At 38.0% G+C, this 19,855-nt stretch overlaps 1 protein-coding gene across 3 annotated transcripts; it reads right to left on the bottom strand.

Moving 5' to 3' along the window:
- Nucleotides 1-542: 542 nt before the first annotated feature.
- marchf1 (membrane-associated ring finger (C3HC4) 1) lies at nucleotides 543-19,412 on the bottom strand. 3 transcript variants are annotated; one of them, XM_030141149.1, is made up of 8 exons: nucleotides 18,878-19,412; nucleotides 10,938-10,988; nucleotides 10,158-10,228; nucleotides 8,303-9,139; nucleotides 5,529-5,709; nucleotides 5,255-5,399; nucleotides 1,167-1,211; nucleotides 543-1,084 (listed from the first exon to the last, which is right to left on the bottom strand). In XM_030141149.1, the coding sequence occupies exons 1-8, from the start codon at nucleotides 18,962-18,964 to the stop codon at nucleotides 762-764; spliced, it is 1,740 nt and encodes a 579-aa protein (XP_029997009.1). In that variant the 5' UTR covers nucleotides 18,965-19,412; the 3' UTR covers nucleotides 543-761. The 3 variants fall into 3 exon arrangements, with proteins under 3 accessions (XP_029997009.1, XP_029997021.1, XP_029997027.1); XM_030141161.1 differs by lacking the exon at nucleotides 18,878-19,412 and adding an exon at nucleotides 16,888-16,983; XM_030141167.1 differs by lacking the exon at nucleotides 1,167-1,211.
- Nucleotides 19,413-19,855: the final 443 nt, after the last annotated feature.

The following is a 19,855-nucleotide window of genomic DNA, read 5'->3' on the forward strand; positions in this document are numbered from 1 at the left end:
AATATTGTTAGCTATGGTTGTTTGTTGCTCACTGTAATGAAGATTTTGATTCAATATTTCCAATACGCTCAATAGCTGTTGTAGCACGAGCACGATTTTGTAGTCCATTGTTGTTGTTGTGAAGTGGCGTCTTGCTTCCGGGGTGAAAGGTTAGAGAGGCGGGGCTATGACATTATCGTTTTAGAAAAGTTGCGGTTTGATTGTATAGACAAAGACGTGAAACCGGTGTTGTCAAATTTATACACTCTGGGACCTGGTTTTAAAAAGCTGCGGTTTCAATGACTGAAAACGCCAATCCGATACAAAACTTTTGCAGATACGACCGAAACCGTCTTCGTACGGACAGGGTCTTAGACACGATCAGAAACGCCATCTGACATGTTTGTTTGAAGCATACTGAGGTCTTTAGTGAATACAGTAGACTCCAGCAGGTGTTTCTACCAATTAAAAACCAAGTCAGTGCAGTTGGAGAAAGTGCATACAGAAGAAAACAGCTGATCACATTTAGTTCCTCCAGTCTTTACAGCCGCCGTTCACTGATGGCTTTGTTTCCCTTCCTGTCTCTTCACATAGTCCACGGTCTGGCTTTAGGTCACCGTGGCCCTTCGTCCTTTCCAGTTTTGCTTGTTTACTGGAAACGTTTCACTTTCAATCTGTCCCCAAGAACAACACTAAAACACCGTCTGAATCACCACGCGTTCGCAGCAGCTTGTGGGAGTGGGCGGGACTCAGACCTTGGATGTGAGTGACAGATGAAACGGTCAGACGGGGTTTTGTGCAGGGGCCACAGCAGCCTCCAGGGACATGTCCGAGTCCATGTGTGGCTCCGGGGCCGGGGCTGGGGCAGGACTGACCGGAACCTCCACAGTCTCATGGTTGCCATTAGCGAGCGGGCGGGGCCGGGCCTGAGGATTATGCAGGTCTTTCTCGGGGCAGTTCTGCACAGTGATGATGCGGTTGAAGGCCTTGAGGCGACGCCACAGCTGCAGGTAAACCTTACACTGGATGTACATGAAGATGAGGCCGCCCGTGAAGCCGATGGCCACCACGATCAGCTTGGTCCAGAAGGGCCACTCCAGCACACCTGATGGTAAACACACAGCGGCCGTGAGTCCCGATGCAAGGATGTGTGACCGACATGATGGGGTGTACGGAGCTGTGCTTACCGTCCTTCTTATAGTACTTCAGAAGAGAAACTCGCCATAATTCGTCTGCAATCAAGAGTGGGTGTAATTTCTCTTTTATTTCTATCTATCTCTTTTTTCTACGCTATTTTGTACGATAGACAATGAAGACTCACTAATGTTTAAGGGCCATTCTACTGAATTAGTGCAAAGTATCACAAACAAAAAACAGATCTGAACAGCAAATCTCAGATGTTTACTTACTACAGATTTGTATATTTTCCCTTAAAGTTAAAAATAGACAGTTTTTATTTGTATTTAGTCCTTCAGCTTGATTTTTCATGATTCCTCAGTTTAGATTGAGTTGGTTTTAAAATTACATTAGTAGTTTTTTTTTTATTATTTTAAGGAATTGACTCCATTCAGATATCCAAAGAAATATTCACAGGAACTAAAAAAGGTGAAATGAAAGAATGTGTGACATTAAGCACAATTTACAAGTTTTTTTTATTTATTTATTTATTTATTAATCAAAGATCCGATATTGTGCAAAGTCATTTTATTTTCATTCATTATGAAATAAATTTTTTTCTGAACCATATTAAAACTACGAGGAAGATGGAAATCTTATTTGTGGGGCTTTTATTTTGTTTCATGTTTTTGAAAATTAAATAAAATTTTTATTTCACTTAGCAAAATTATTTTTTGAGTTCTAGTCTTAATTTTCATTAACTGCAATAACCCTGGAAAGTAGTGCACTTACTAAAAATCATTATTATTAGGTTATTTTCAGTGGACGCTAGCTGTCACAAATTCTAATCCACTAAATATTAGCTTAAAATGACATAAATGAAATAATTTTCACATTTTTCCATTGCTATTTTTAAAACAATGGTTTCTGAAGGTGAACATCAAAAATATACTCTACGTTCTCTTTGAAAATCACAAGCTTTACCTAAAAATGTCCGGTATTTGTATTCCACGACAGAAACAGTTTGTTTGGATATTTGCGGTCAGTGTGTTTTCTGCTGTTATGTAACCTTTTTGTAAGTTTTTGTAATTTTCTGTTTCCTAAAGTTACTACTGCTGAAACTTGACTGAGGTAATTCACCATGACATGAAAGATGGAAAGAGCTTGTGATCTTTCTAATCATGTACGACTGAAACACACTGAAATGCTTTTCAGATTTGGTTTTTTGCAGTTCAGTAGATTGGCCGTGATATGTATAAAAATACACTCACTTCATCTATTTTTTTGTGCTTCTACCCTGAGGTCCAGAACGACAAGGATGACGGCACACTAGATAAAAAGATACACAATGACCACAGCACGACACACCACACCAACAACGAGCACAACAATGACAGGACGACACTGAGGGAAACTAGTGTCAGTTTAACAATCATGTAAAGCTGAGGTGTCAAACTCCTTTTCTTTCAGGTTCCACATTCAGCCCAATTTGATCTCAAGTGGGCCGGACCACTAAAATAATAGCATTATAACCTAAAAATAATGACAACTCCAAGGTTTTTTCTTTGTTTTAGTGCTTTAAAAGACATTAAATTATGAAAATATTTCCATTTACAAACTATCCAAACAAAAAAGATGTGAATAACCTGAAAAAACTGAAATTTCGTAAGAAAAATAAGGAAATTTTAACAATATTATGCCTCAACTTATCATTTACACAATACATTAAACACAATGTTACACAAATACTGCCAAAATTGTTGTGTTTGGAACTAAAAATAAGAACAATTTCTACTATATTACATCTCAGCTTATTATTAACACAACTTACAAATATCACAGTGGATGTACAAATGCACAAAATATTTAGTTACAGGTATTATTTTGTTAAAATTGCATGTAATTTTCTTTAGACATTTCAGGTCGTTCATATTTGCTCAGATTATTCACATTTTATTGTAAAAGGATAACTTGTAAATGTAATGACTTTCATACTGTAATGTTGTTTTTTTCTACATTAAACCGCAAAGAAAATTTGTAGTTGTGATTATGCTATTATTTTATTTAAGATCATATTTGTCTGTATGTGGCTCATGAGCTAAAATGAGCTCAACACTCTTGACTGTTAATATCTTCAGTGTAATTTTTGTTATTCCCAAATTCATCTTGCGGGCCAGATTGGAACCTTTGATGGGCTGTTTTTGGCCCGCAGGCTGCATGTTTAACACCCCTGATGTAAAGAGTCACCATGAAACATCCACAGTGGACAGTGGCCTTTACCCAGAAGCCCCTGCTTGTTTAAGTCGTAGTGTGACCTGACAAAGACTCAATTAAAACCCTCACCTACTTGCTGACAAAGAAAGCTGCTGCTGTAAGACTATAACTAACTTAAAGGAACAAACTGGCTGTTTGGACTTAACCCATTTACCACAAATAGTGTATGCATCACATTACTGGGTTAGTTCCCCACCTTTAACCTGACTGTCTGTTAACACTGGTCTCACCTGGTCAGGGGAGGTGTTCAGTGATATGAAACAGAAACCCACCATGATAAGTGAAACTGTGTAAGGTTCCCTGTGTAGTTTTTTTTTTACCACTATAGGTGCTCTACATCATTGATTTGATCAGTTTATAATAATTAATCAATATCACACAAAGAGAACGATGTAGTACAGTTATTAAACAGATTTTTTTTTTTTTTTTTGAGACAAGAGGGTTTAGAAGCTAGTGTGAGTGTAAAATTTAATGTAAAATGTTATAACGCTTGTATCTAAGTCAGTGAACAAAAAAAAAAAAGACATACTTTCTTTCACCAGTATTTTATTTAAATTGAATGTGCAATAACCTGTTCTACGTCCCAGTACTTTAATTCAAATGTGCAATAACTTGTTTCTACCTTCCAGTACTTTTATTATTTTCTTTTTTTCTGATACAGTACTGTATTTTACAAGCGTGTATTTGTGTTTGTCTGTGCAATAACTGTTTTTATATGTTTTAGCTGTGCTTATGTTTTGTTTCTGTTTTTGTTTGTTTTTTTTTCTTTGGATTCCGTGATTCAGGGAAACGCACAAGAATTCCAGTGTACATATACTGCGATGTATCTGTGCAAATGGCAAATAAAGTCTATTCTATTCTATTCTATTTTATGCTGCTATACATTTTGTCTTCTGTAAGAGTTTAACAGCTTCATGTAAAAAAACAAAAACACTGTCCACTGCAATGGATAAAAATAATAATATTAATAAAAAAAATGTATCTGAAAAAACTGTGCATCATGCTGTTTCCAATCAAGGTAATTATTTAATGTAAAAAAGCCAAAAGCTTTACTGTTCTGGCTCTTTTTCTGTCTGATTGTCTTATGAAAGATCATATATGAACAAAGTGTAATTATGTAAGAATTAAGGCCAGTGTTATTATCACTGCTGACTGCTGATGACATAATAGGTCTCGAAGGGTTGTCCCATTTCATAGGGGAATGTTTCAACCCTTAACCCTTGCAGCTCTGTTTCAAAAGGTAGTGCCAAGTGCAAGAGCCAAGGGGTATGGGTAAGGGAGGGAGGGAGGGAGGGAGGGGGGGGGGTGAACTGGGATTGGGCCTCTGTCTCCTCGCCACGTCAGGTCTTGTAAATTGTAGCTTGTTTGATATTTTGATATTTTTTAATCATCTTTCATTTTTCTAGCTTTTGCCTCCACTGGGAGTGGTTTTGTGTTTTTGTTGTCTTTTGTTTTTTTCTCCTTTTGCCTCTTTGAGTGATTCTTATTTTTGTATTTTTGAAATAAAGACTGGATATTTGGATTTTGGTCTCCCAGTTGTGCTTTTGGGTTAAATTCCTCATCCAGTCGAGGCATCTTGCATCTGACAAGTAATCCATATTACAAAAAAGAAACAGAAAAGGCAGTGAAATGAATACAAACAACACTACAACTAGCAAACTCTATTCATTTTTATCTTAATTATGATTTAAAAAAAAAACCTTAATTCCACTTTTTCAGCTATTGATGTGGTGATAAGGTTTTGTAAATGTTTTATCAGGTGGAAATGCATGATTTACATGTTTGTTAACACTACATTCAATTACTATGAGTTGTTCTGCTATGGAGTCAAACACTCACTCTGCGCAACACCGGCAAGTGAGAAGAGAAGTGTGAAAATACTGACCGTTCTTTCCAAGTCTGACCTCTTCAGCTGTTCTCTTGATCAGAATGTAGACTGACCACAGCATACATGCTATTGCTATCAGATGAAACATCACTGAGCAGAAGATCTTCCTCCTCTCACTCTTGGACAGGTGCAGCTTTTCCCACTGGAACATGAAGATGGATGTGGAGGTGAGGAAATGGAAAAGAGAGAAATCATGTTTATAATTGTGTCCCGCCTCAAGGATTTCAGATTTGACAGCTTTCGTGAGATTTAGTTTTAGATATGTGCATACATTTCGTAACGGTTTGAGCTTTGTTTCCATGATGAAGTCAAATTTGCAGAGTTCACAGCAGCGAGTGTCAGAGGATTTGATCCACTGGTTGAGACAGGACTGATGCACAAAACTTAGGCTCCCTGTGCAGCGACAGGGCATTATCAATGGACACTCTTCATCCCCCTCACAGTGGCAGATCCTACACACACACACACACACACACACACACACACACACACACACACACACACACACACAGAAAAAAAGCAAAAAATGATGACTAAAAATCAATAGTGTTCTGGACAAGTGTAACAGTATTGTAATATGTAATAATACTTAAATGTATTGATGTTAAACATGCCTTTATGCATAAAACCTGGAGGGTAAATGTTGAAAATTGGAAAAAATGCTTAAGAGGCAGAAAAGCTGAGGTACTGATAAAAAGTAAATATGGCTTAGGCTATGTTCAGACTGCAGGCAAATGTGGCCCAAATCCAATTTTTTTCCCCGTATGTGACCTGTATTCGATCTGTTAAAGCCACTTTTAACTGCACAAATCTGATGTTTTCAAATCCAACCCAGACCACTTTCATATGTGGTCCTAAATCTGACACATATCTGATATTTTGTAATGAGACTTCAGCCTGAATGGCCAGGTCGCATTTATCTGACCTTTATGCCATTGAAATGTGACAAACGTCACAATTCTGCGTCCCTCCATATTTACTTCTATAAACACAGTGCATGCCTGCATGGTCACGTATTATGTCAGGACCTCTTTTGCGCATGCGGGTCACTTCAGGGTCGCATTCAGTTCATATTCAAAACTGACAGAAGTCGCATTTTATGTGTAATATGAACGAACACACACATTTCACCAAAAAATCCGACTTGTGCATTAAGACCTGCTGTCTGAACGTAGCCTATGTACAATAGGAAAAGGTTGAGCCAGTAGATTAACACTACACTGCCTGTCTGTCAGAGGATAGACTTTAAAGTTCTGTCGCTGGTCTATAAAGCTCTGAACGGTTTAGGACACAGGTGTCAAACATGTGGCCCAGGGGCCAAAACCGGCCCGCCAAAGGTTCCAATCCAGCCCATGGGATGAATTTGCAAAGTGTAGTAGATATTAACAGTCAAGGGCATCAAACTCAAAAATAACAGCATAGTAACCTAAAAATAATGACTCCAAATATTCTTCTTGGTTTAATGTGAAAAAAATAATATGACATTATGCCTATAAATAATGTCAACACCAATTTTTTCTCTTTGATTTATTGCAAAGAACATTAAATTCTGATATCCTTTAATAATAAAACGTCAATAATCTGAACAAATATGAACAACCGTAAATGTCTAAAGAAAAATAAGTGTAATTTTAATAATATTCTGCCTGTTTTGTGCCTTGGTAGATCTGATCTGTAATGCACATGTATAAATCATAAGTTGAGGATTAATATTGATCAAATTTTTCTTCTTATTATTATTTCTTATTTTTCTTCAGAAATTTCATTTTTTTTTTTAGGTTATTCACATCTGTTTTGTTTGGATAGTTTGTAAAATGTAAATGTTTTTCATAATTTAAGGGGTTTTTTTTGCATTAAAAAAAATTGGAGTTGTCATTATTCATAGGCTACTATGCCATTATTATACTGGTCCAGCCCACTGGAGATTAAACTGGGCTGAATGTGGCCCCTGAAAGAAAATGAGTTTGACACCCCTGGTTTAGGACCAAAATACATCAGTGACCTCCTGACCCAGTATGAACCCAGCAGACCCATCAGGCCATCTGGATCTGGTCTGTTGTCAGTTCCCAGAGTCAGAACCAGACATGTCCATGTCTGTTCATGAGTCTCGTCTTGACCTGCTCTAAATGTAAAGCGTCAGGAGATAACTTTTGTTATGATTTGACGCTATATTATTGATAAAATTTGCTTTTATTTTGATTTGAATTTGATTTATTTTATATCCCACAAAGGTGATGATGAACGCTGATAGATTTGGTTCTAATTTACTATATATTTAGATGCAGTGAGAAAATCTGCTACGCCCTGTTAGGATTACTATTAAAATACATTTTCAATTTTCATAGCACCTAAAATTACAGCTAAATAATGTGTCCAGAGTTCAACCTTGTTGGAGAGAATGTGGAGATGTCAATGTAAATCATGCACATGTCTTTTGGTTATGTCCTAAACTTGCATCATTTTGGGATAATGTATATTGTATATTGTTAAGATACTGGGTTATGCAATCCCTAAAACATGTTTGGTGATGTGTTTTGGATGTATTATTGGTAATAATGTGAGAAAAGAAGGACAGATATTTGTTTAAAATTCTATTAGCAGCCTGTAAAAAGGCTGTTACCAAAAATGGTGCAGATTAGAACCACCTACAACCTAACAACTGGATACAAATTGTGAATGGAATATTTGAGACAGAGTCCCATAGATGGAGGACTCAAGAAGAGCAGTGTCATGATAAATGGAAGAAATGGACAATTTTCATTTCAACGTCACATTACCAAAACCAATTGTTAGTCACAAAGGTTTATTATGGTCAATGTGTCCCAAATATCCCTTATGTTTGTTTTGTATTGTACTGAAATCAAACAATAAAAATAAAGTAAAAAAAAATGAAACATTTTCAACAGTGACTAAAGCAACGTGCAGGAGTTTTCCAGTTGAACCTTTTTCCAACACACTTGTGGGTCCCTCAGGTGTGCAGAGACTTTTTTCCAAATATCTTTGGAAGGTACACACACGAGTATTTTCTTCCAGCCCTATACTCACCTGCAGACCTCTAGTTCAGAGTCGTCAGAGAAGGTCGGCACCGTCCCACCGTTGGCAGTGCAGTGTTTTTGTGGGGTGGGCACTGCCATGTCCCCGTCCCCGGAGCCCCTCTCCTGGTAGCGTTTGGTGATGAGCTCCTCTCCATCCTCTGCCGGTGACGAACTGCCTCCAGGGCTGTGGGACTTGTAGTCGCCGCAGTTCTTCTCCTCTCTGCTCGGAGACCTTTCCCTCTGCGACACGTGACCACTCTTCGTCGAACTCCTGCTGCTGTTATGTCTCTTCTTCAGGCCTCCACTGTTTTCCACCAGAAGCTGGTTCTCCTTCCCGTCCTCTGAACCCATCGACTGGAGCTCCATAACCTCTGCTATGTCTTCATCTCCTTTACCTCTGTTGGCCTCCCTCTCGCGGCTGCTTCCACTGCGTCGCCGCGCTCTTCGGGCTTTCTCCTTGCTCCAGCTGCGGGCCTCACGCCACGCCTCATCCTCAGACGTGGACTCGGACTGAGGGGCGCCTGAGCAACGGCGGCGGGGAGGGAGCTCCTTGCGGTTCCTGAAACAGCGTTCCCTCGTTTCCCCTCTCTCGCTGCGGTCAGAACTGAGGCTGAGGCTGCGGTCGCTGCGGTCGGTCTGCTCCTGTTTGGTGTTGTTGTCTACACAGTCCAAGGCAGTGCAGCTGTTCCTTTTACGACGGTGGCGACGCTTCACCTGTTTCTTCTGGGCCTGAACCGATGAGCACAGACCTGTGCTGGTGACTGTCATTGCAGAGCTGTGTTGTGTGTTCTTGTTGGATTTGTGTAATTCAGGGGCATCCTCCTCTAAGCGGGCCAGCTGACCAGAACTGAGAGCACGCACCACAACATGCACAGATGGAAAGATGAAAAAACATAAATAAACACGATGGACAAGACACAATGTGTTGACATCAACCCAAAACTCATGCATTTGATGCTTTTACAGGGCTAATTCAGTCTGAGAAAATGAGTTTAATATGTAATAAGGCCCTCATACAATGCTTATCAATGTCATTAAAACCTTGTGAGTTTATAATATTACAAACATATCTATTGAATTTAACTAACATACCTAATTAACTTAAAAAAGTGCCTAGTTAATTACAAGTAATAGAATAATAAAGTATATATATTGAGCTTAATGAAGAAAAAAAAGCTTAGTATGGGTTTAACAATGACATGACAGATAAGTTAGTTTAATCAGTATATGTTTCTGTATTAGTAATAAAAACATTCACACAAAGCTCATAAGGTTTTAATAATGGTAAAAACCATTGTGAGCTCGGTTACTGATTACCCAACATAACATTAACTGAATATAAAGTGTAACCAAAAGAGGTATGTTTTGTTATTTACCTGAACTGACCCTTTAAACCTTTTATTGCCAATATGCTCTGAGGCTGAGTTACAGGATAATGTCACAAATAAGCACAAAAATGATGAAAATGGAATGATTTTAACAGTGTTCACTGACAGATGGAGGCCCATGCACTCACATATAGCTAACATATCACATATTGCTGCTGACAGTGTGGAGGCATGCCTTGAAACAGCAAACACCACCAACTGCTATAATATACTGAAGGATTAACACGATCAGCCATCTTCCTTTCACTGATTGCGTTATGGGAGCACCATCAGATTTCAACATCCATTTTAATTTTGTTATGCCTTCAGGGTGCATCAGACCATACTAATTCAGCCTCCTACTCACTGGAGAACCTTTAAACCGTGCATGATAATAACGCAGAAAAAACTCCGGCTGCACTGGTGCATAGCTTTACAGAAAATCAACCAACCCCAGGCCTCAGTGACTGGGATGGCGTGCATTATGAACCTTCATACCTGCATATGTCCTGAGAAGACGGGGAGACTGACGTTCGAGAGGCTGTCGTTAGTCCTGTTGAGTTGCTGACCTGCAACAACAAGGAACATCAACTACCGTTCCACTGACATTCCATTTTTCAGCTCATAAAACATTTTTTTACTTCAACTTCAAGATCTTTATGAGGGCTGAACAAAAACGTTTTCACAATTGCAATATGGGTAAGTGCAATATCCAAATTACATGAACAGATAAAGGTCAATATAAAGTTATATATGAAACTGTGCACCGTGTTGCTACAGAGATACCCCAGCCTATAAATCACATTCTCCAGACTTGACATACACACACATTGTGCCCAACACTCATGATTTCACAAGGCTGAGCTGTAGTAGCAGTGATCAAACATTTCATTCCATTACATAACTTTACAGGGTTTACGGCTCAGTCTTAAACAAAATGTTCAGTCTTCTCTTCCAAGTTTGGTGAATAAAATCTGTTCACTTGCTGATGCACAACAAATGTTTTCATATTCATCCAGCTAAAAGAAATCAACATAAATAACCAAGGGTTGTATTGCAGTATTGTCTTGATTTGTATTTCAACACAAAAATATCAATAAATCAAGCTTCATGTACAACTTAGTGTTCCGTAAGCTGCATTAGGAGGTGCCTCATATTGATTTGACAACACTTCCAGCATTAACACACCACATTCTGCCTGGATAAACAATGCTACCATCCACTCTTAACTGTGAAATTAATATTGGCCCTTTCCGTTTTCTGATATTTGACCGTTACCTTGGAGATGTTGCTGGATCTACTCCCTGAGCGCCCAGGGGCCTTCCTCCCCTGCAGAGAGAATGAGAGACAGAAAATCAATGGAGTGGATGAACATCACAGAGAGGGATGTGATGCTCTAATGGCACATGGTATTTGTGTGTGAAGCTGAGGATGCTTAAACCAGTATTTTGCATAAAAATACCCAAAATATATAACAATATGATGATATTAAAACAATATTTCACCCAAGCCACATCAACATCACATAAGTCTAACTATTACTCCTCAAAGGTAATGGTGAGCTACAGATGCACAGAAGGGAAACTAATAAATGCCTAAATATTTTAAGTAGTGAGTAGAAATAAACAGAGTAAGTCACCATAGTTTAAGGTGACCAAACATCCTCTTTTGCCTGGACATGTCTTCTTTTCATATCCTGTCCGGAGCGGGGTTTATAAATCAACAAAAATGTCTTGTTTTCATTGTTTTTCATTGGATAAACTCTTTAAAATCGGATCTATTGTGGATGACACATCGGCACAAGCACATTTTCAATGGCCGTAACTCTGTCAGTGTTGGTGTAATTGTAAAAGTTCCAAATCCTGTTGGAAGAAAAAAATGTGCGCTTTCCAGTGATATACAGAACATTATGGTAGTAAATGTTACTGATCCACAGCAGCCTGTGGATGTTGGGATGGACGGACCTGTCCTTAGACCAACTATGGGGACAGTAGGTGTGACATAACCGTTGCGTGTTTTCCTGGTTCCGGATCCAAACAAAGAAAGTTCCAAACTATTTTCTTTGTCATGTTTTTTTTTTTTTTTTACTGTTTGCTATTTTGTCGTGTATTGCCTTTTTTTTTTTTTTTTAACTAGTTTTGCTGGGTATATATACAGGGTGGGGAAGCAAAATTTACAATGAACATTTAGTTGTTTTTTCTCAGCAGGCACTACGTCAGTTGTTTTGAAACCAAACATATATTGATGTCATAATCATACCTAACACTATTATCCATACCTTTTCACAAACTTTTGCCCATATGAGTAATCAGCAAAGCAAACGTCAAAGAGTGTGTGATTTGCTGAATGCACTCGTCACACCAAAGGAGATTTCAAAAATAGTTGGAGTGTCCATAAAGACTGTTTATAATGGAAAGAAGAGAATGACTATGAGCAAAACTATTACCAGAAAGTCTGGAAGATACTATTAAAGAAGAATGGGAGAAGTTGTCACCCGAATATTTGAGGAACACTTGCGCAAGTTTCAGGAAGCGTGTGAAGGCAGTTATTGAGAAAGAAGGAGGACACATAGAATAAAAACATTTTCTATGATGTCAATTTTCTTGCGGCAAATAAATTCTCATGACTTTCAATAAACTAATTGGTCATACACTGTCCTTTAATCCCTGCCTTAAAATATTGTAAATTTTGCTTCCCCACCCTGTATATATTTTTTAAAATTCCGAATATGTTGAGGAGTTCCACCAGAAAGAAAACACCACCCAACTGATTCAAGAATGGAGAAAATACATCAACATCTGAGTAAATTGTAAAGATTGTTTACTGTCGCTGTTTCACTCTCCATTTTGATACGTCACTATTACTACCTACATACAACTGCTACTACACAATATCAAATATAAGACTGCTGTCCTGCTGATTTTTAACAATGTCATGTGGAATATTACCTTTATTATTATAATTTCATTTATTATTATGTATTCATTTATTTATCTTTTACTGAAGTGGCATTGCTTGTTGTGATTCTATACACTAGTGTTCTATATATATTACTTTTTTCATTCTTCTGCTATTGTCTAGAATACTTTAGGATGAATCTGAACTGATTTTTATTTTTAGGATGTCTTCTAATGAAGGGTCGTGGACAGTAATACATGTTTGTGTGTTCGCTTGGATGACAAGTTTGTAAGTCTACAAGCACTGCAGTGATGGAAAAGAGGCAGAAGGCCAGCATGAGAAGGCAAGAGTGCACTGTCTGCAAGAGAAGCACTCCTTGGAAGTGTCTGCAATGTGATGCAGGCTTTAGTTAACGACTGGAGAGTTCAACCAGGTGCTAAAAAATAGCTGGACTGATGTAGACAAAAGTGACCAAAACAAAAACTACTGGGCCGAAATTCAAATACTTGTTGTTCAGCGTGTTCCAGTTCACAGTTTATGTTAAACATGCTAAATCTTTTATTGATGTACATTCTGAGTATCATATTCAGAAAAATCTTTTTGTTTTTGTCTGTTATCCCATCATGTTAGGACACCTAAACCACGCAGTAAAGCAAAACAACTGCCAGATCTTGAAAGTAGAAGTCGTCCTGAAAAAAAAGTAAAATACAGGCACAAACTCACAGCAGCTTTTATGACACTGCCACAGCTAGAATAACAAAATAATTTCAAGCAACCTTTGCACACAATACTATAGTACTTATGCAGCGTGTGATCATTTAAGTATCTCGAGGCGGAGTCAAGTGTCCTTTTGGGAAATCAACATATGGTCACCCTCCCATAGTTGTAGTAGTAAAGTAATTGTATGTGTTTGATGTCTGATCTTCGGTAATTGTTTAAAATCCGATGCCAGAGGTCATGCAGGTCCATGTGTCCTTGTTATTTCATTGTGGCCTGAGGTAAAGCCAGCCAATCCTATTACCTCCAGAGGACACTGCTCTGCAAAGTGTGTCTATTTAAAGTCAACTTAAAGCACTTTTTCCAGAAGTTCTTGGAGCGTTGACTGTCTGAAAGCGACTGTCAGACCTTGACATTTAACTTTAGACTTTTGACCTTGTTCACTCTCTGCAGAACCTCAAATGACTTTCATTTGAGGTTGTGGTGTTCCCGTGTGACAGCAATACAGTGTGAAGAAACACTCCCTTCCTGTGGAGTTTATGAATCATCAGGACATACTTCAAACGTTAACACCACAGTGTCAAACTTATTCAGTTACATCTCTGTGAACATGACTGTACACTTTAATGAATACTTTTATGACTATAACATAGCAATGTCTTTATTTCTGTCTCAGTAGGTGGCTCTGTAACACTGGCTTCATCATGTGAAAACTATAGTTACTCAAAGAGGAGTAGTTTTAACAGGACTTGTCGCCACTTCCAGATTATCTTCATCCCAGCAACAAAGCTACTGTTGAAAACGCATTAAAGCATTAAATGTTGCTTTTGTTTTTTTCCCAAAGACAATGTAAACAGACTAGCATGTTGCACTTCCAAAAACGAACTGAATTATTTTTATTGCTTATTTATTTTATTCTTTTTTTCTCTCTCTCTCTCTTTTTTTTAAGAAAACACTGAGCTACATGGGTCCAGTAATAAGCTAAAACAATTCTAATAATATCCAGGTAGTTATGATTGTTTTCCTTATTTTGAGAGTGAGACCAGTTGCATAACTTCTCCATATAAGATTATTGACTTTGTGTGTTCTTTTTTTTCAAAGTTTATTTTAATTCATGATAATAATTTTCAAAAATAATAATAATTAATAATAATAATAATAATAATAATAATAATAATAATAATAATAATAATAATAATAATAATAATTTTTAGGACATCTAGGAATGCAAAATGATATAAAAGAATACTTGTCTTCTTTCTATTTTGGGCTGTTTTTATAGTGTAACTGTTGCATTGTATGTGAAAATCAGAGATTTAGGCTCAAATAGCGGTAAGCTACAGAATAGACTGACACTATCTTAAAAAAAATACATTTCTATCATATAAACAAAATGTCCTTGATGCAAACCATCTGGAAAGACAGTACTATAAAACTGCGTCTATCTTCCAGGATAAACAAAGATCGGAGCTGTTATTCGTATCGTCTCTTGTGAGTGGTTCCTTTTTATTTTTATCTGTGAAATATAAAAAGCAAAACCAGTATCCTATAAAGACCTATTGAGGATGTGGGTACACTCTGTGCAAATCAGTGAAATAAATAAGTCAGTGACAAGTACATAGACTGCATCATCTAAGCTGATCAAGGGATTTACTGATAGCCAGGTTTAAATTAGTTGCCCACTGTGGAGTCAAAGCAAACATTGTGCTCCTCCTCCAAGACAGAACGTGGACACAAGAACCTGTGACCCTGATGTAGAGGACAGGTCAGTAAAATCAATACAGATCCTTTCATATGAAACTGTATGCGAGACCTTAAAATCTATAGGCATTCAATTACTACACCACCTTTTATACAGGGGAGCTGAGAAATATACTCCATCATGTCTGCAGTAATTCTAAGATCAGATTTGACGTGTATATCTCACCATCAGCCTACGTTCACAGCTAGAAAACAAAGATCACCAATAAACTGCTGTCTGCTGTCTACATTCTGTTTATCTATTTATTCCTTATTGCACTCATTTATTGCACTCATCTATTGCACTCATTATTTTTAGCTTGTTTTTAAAGTTATATAGACCATATTTTAATTCTGTGGATTCCGGAAGCCAAGCAACGGCATTTCGTTGCCAAAATCTCACTGCTGTGTTTTTTTTGTGCAATGACAATAAAGGAAGTCTAAGTCTAAGTCTAAACAAAACCAGAAGGTCGTGCATTACAGCGTGCACCAACATCAAGGTATGTGAAATATAAGAAAAAGGGAAAAAAAAAAAAAGAAAAATTGCAGCGTACCTCCCTCCCCTGTTTTCTGGATCCTCCTTCAAATTTAATGGGTCTGTCCTTGGCCTATGCCTTACCCCCCCCCCGAATAGCAAGTGTTTTACATAATCCTGCAGACAGACAAATACACACCAATAATAATAATCAAAACAAAACCTCCTTGGTAATAATACGTAACAACAAAATAAATAAAAAAAAAAATCAATCCATTTGGCAGCTTCTTCCCTTTAAATCTTCTGTTTCTCACAAATGGTATCATAAGGAAAGCTGGAATATCATCTGCATGCCAACAGTATCAGTAAACACGGTTGTTTTAGGGAAACCCATGAATCAACTGGAGTATTGTCACCCTCCCTGCTGCACCTTTATCCCAACCAGCAGTTGTGCCACCAGACCCTGAAGTACATCTCTGCCTCAAAACGTCAATCTGGGATGTAAAAACACTGAATGTGGTATTAAAATGCGCTTTAACAGAGATGAGACTGATCAGTAGTCTTTCTCTTCCCTATATATTGACAATGAAAACACACTGTGCATGCCAGTTATCTAACCAATCAGATTTACATTTCCCAAGCCATTATTTTACTTCAGCAATTCCAGTTTAGAAGAAAAATATCTGCCGTCGTGCACTCTAAGAGCCAAGAAGTACTGACCCTAATAGAACCTAAAATTCCCACTACCATTAAATTGGTCAAACTGACAGTATTTATCACAGTTCATTAGCTGGGTCCTCCAGATCATGTCTCCTTTTAAAGATAAAATTGACGCCCATCCTATGATCATAGCAAACAGCTAAAAACATTAAAGTGAAATTCAGTGTATTCATTTAAGGCTCATGTTGAGTTGAGCAACATGGTCTTTGTGAGTATATCCAGTTCCAGTTTTGAGTTAGCTGATCAGCACCTCTGTGACACTGCTGATAAAACATTTTCACACTCAATCTGCAGCAAAACTGAAAAAGACATCCCTTATATAAGGCTATGAAACAAGCCAAAATAAAGAGAGCGCAGTATGTACAGATAATCGATCGTTTCACACAACCCTTCTGACAAAAACATGTGAAAACACAGTAAAGTAGGTGCAGTTCTGTTATAGACTTGTACAAAATGCTGAAACATTAAAGCCCAGCAGTCAGTAGTGTATCGACATCTTCCCAATTCTTGTTTTATTAACATGCATTCCTTCACTTCTGCTTATGAAATCCGTAAGTCATATAAAACCACACTAAACAGGACTGCAAAAAAAGGTTAGAGAAGAACCAGCTGAGACCTCTACAAACCTGAACTTACAGCTTAGTAGTCATCAATAACATGCATCGCCCTGTTGCTTACCTGAGCCCCTGTTCCTCTGCTGATACTCTGACTCTGATTCACAGCTGAGACTCTGGAGACTCTCTGTGTGGACATGTGCATGTTTCTGCAGAACAGATTAAGTGATCTAGCGTGGACTGAGAGCTATTTTTTGGTTCTGTACTCTGGCTCAAGATCAGAAACACCTACGGCCACATTTAGACTGTGAAGCTACAGCTGCACATTTTATGTTTGCCATGACATGCTTCAGACACTATCATCTTAAAATTTCCTGAAAATGTTGCTCCTGATGTATTAGATTAAACATGAAAGCGAACATGCTGGAATAAGCTTACGTTGAAGAAGAAAACTCCTACTTATACGTCAGCATCACTGTCATTTGAGTCTGATTTGTATTGTTCACGTCTGATTGGTCCAATCTCATACTGAATTAAATAGTTTGTTTGTTTTAGACCTTATTACTTATCGGCATTTAAAATGTTAAAAATGCACACCTGAATTTAATGTAAAATAAACATAAACGGAGGATATGGGGTTTATTGTCCTGTATAGACATCATAACTAGTACATCTTTGTTTAGAAATGAATGTGAGTAGTAATTTTGGAAACTATCTCTTTAAAATTATCTCACCCAAAATACATTTTTCAAGACCATGTACAACTTCTGGATTTTAAAATATACCTTTCTGCTGTTGACAGCCACTTATGTTAATGAATCAATTTCTGCAAACTGCACAATCAGTTACAACTTGCTTAAGTTCACTTACATAAATGTACTAATTGACATTTGTATATCTTATTTATAAGAATGGAATCACACCAATACTTGGATAAATGGAAATATGTCCCATATATCAACTGAATGAATAAGCAAGTCATTTTTAGTTGAAGGGCAAAACAAATTCAAGATGGCTAATTGTTGTTTGTATCACATTTTTTTGGACTAACTAAGTTATTCATTAATATATCAATAAATTACAATTACTCTTATGTGTTGCATCCAAAGACTGTGTCACAATAAGAAAATAGACTTTCAGAAAACAGATCCTTCTCATACTATTCTTTTTTTCATTAGAACTCAACTCCCTAGGTCAGCCAGTATGACCTCTGTATGTCTCACGCTGCCTTAAGTACCAAAAACAAAGACACTCAGTATCCTGATAATTGCCTTATGATGCGTATGATGTAACATGAGGTGATGTGACACTAAGATATGAAGTTCAGTGATACGTGATGTAATGTCTGGATTTGATGTAATGCATGCAGTTAAAAACACCTATTTTATCTGGGGGAATCACTGAAAAAAGGCAGCTGAAAACCCAACTGTATATTTAAGTTACTGAGTAAGCGATTTGTACCGATTATTGATACCGGAGGTTGGCATAGACAATGGTCCAACCCACACTACAGTCACTGGGATTAACACGTCAGACGACTCAGGTGATGTCTATGTTCAGTCAACACAAAAACTTCAGTGGAAATCTGTTTAATCTGTGCAACTAAATAAATGTTTCAAACATGAATAAATAGCACTAAATAAAAACTGAAAAATTAGATTAGATTAGGCATAGACCAATTATTGACCGTGACAATACCCTATAAAATTAGTAAATTGAAAAGGCGCTGCTTTGCTCGGATGCAGCAGTATGTGTAATTGTTATAGTATACAATAGTGTCCTACCAACACCGAACGGAAAAAAGAATATTTTTACTCCAGCACATTGTGGAAAATGACAACAAATATTGTTGAAATATTACTGAATTTTACTTTCTTTTTTGATATGACAGTGTGTAGATATTTCAGTGAAGAATGATATTTAAAAGTCATTCATTTTGAAAGATTTTCATTTTCATTGCAAAGGTTTGTCTGCTTCAAATCTCTCCTATCGCTCTCTTTGCTCTGTACTAGTAATCTGTGTTAGCACCTGCCCTGAAAATACCATGTCAGTCGATCCCTGCTTTTGATGCTCTTCAGAGAACACAGAGCTGAGTTACAGAGTCACAAACTCACCTCATTTTTGTCTTTGGAGCGTGAGGCACTCTTGCCATTACTGGCTGTCTCCCTGGCTGGAACCACAGTTATCTGCTGTATAGGCATGCTGCTGTTTCCAAGCAACACTTCGCTGTTACTCACACAGCATTCTCAGTGTGCCGCAACTCCCGGTCCTCCTCCTCCGAACCGTGCGATCTGCTGTCCCATCCACGAGCACTGTTCAGGGAGGAGAGACGGCACTCCTGGATTTTTTATCAGCCTGATCCCAATCATCAAGACGAGCAGGAGATCAGGTCACCGTAGCAACAGGAAGACAGCTCTGGAAATGGTGGGGTGTGAGGTAGTCATGACGACTGGGAAACTACTGAACAGTGCACACCACCTCCTCCTCCTCCTCCTCCCTTTCGTTCTTCCTATGGCCTCCTGCTGTGAGACAGAGACCGGAAGAGTTTAGACGAATCCAAGTGGTAAACTAGGAGGCAGGGAAAAATGTGTGTTGTATTGACACATTTGTGTGTGTGTTGTGTGTGTATGTCATTCTTAAGTGGGTGGAGCCAGCATTTTAGCGTGCCCGCTGGGTAATAAGCATACGGTCTATGGGGATTAGGGCTTAAACTAACCTCAATCTCCCCCTCTGACCAGTGGTGCTGCTAATAAGCTTATAAAACGTGTGCACATGGACAGTAAACACAGACACTGTTGTGTAGAGGCTTCCTGATGACAAACATTGTGGTGATAGGTACAGTATTAAGCCGCCTCATTCCCACTTCATCATCTGACTGTGAAGTGAAACTTTTATCAGCATTGTGACCAAACGTGGGCAGGTGTGTACCTGTGTGAGTGATGGGGGTGTAATCCTATTTCCAACTGTCTCAGGTCATGAGGATTATGATTGATATAACTGGAAAATGGGTGACTTACAGCAGTAATGGAATGCTACTGCTGCTTGTGAGTTAAAAATAACATTGACAGGTTACACAAAACACTGGACATTAC

This window comes from Sphaeramia orbicularis, chromosome 1 (assembly GCF_902148855.1).
Source record: "Sphaeramia orbicularis chromosome 1, fSphaOr1.1, whole genome shotgun sequence".
Classification (NCBI taxonomy): domain Eukaryota; kingdom Metazoa; phylum Chordata; class Actinopteri; order Kurtiformes; family Apogonidae; genus Sphaeramia; species Sphaeramia orbicularis.

Coding starts and splice junctions, on each gene's coding strand:
- marchf1 (XM_030141149.1), bottom strand. CDS start 18,964: ATGCCTATACAGCAGATAACTGTGGTTCCAGCCAGGGAGACAGCCAGT. Junction 10,989..18,877: donor GCTCCAAAGACAAAAATGAG/GTGAGTTTGTGA, acceptor TTCTCTCTGCAG/GGGAGGAAGGCCCCTGGGCG. Junction 9,140..10,157: donor TCTTCTCAGGACATATGCAG/GTATGAAGGTTC, acceptor GCGTGCTCTCAG/TTCTGGTCAGCTGGCCCGCT.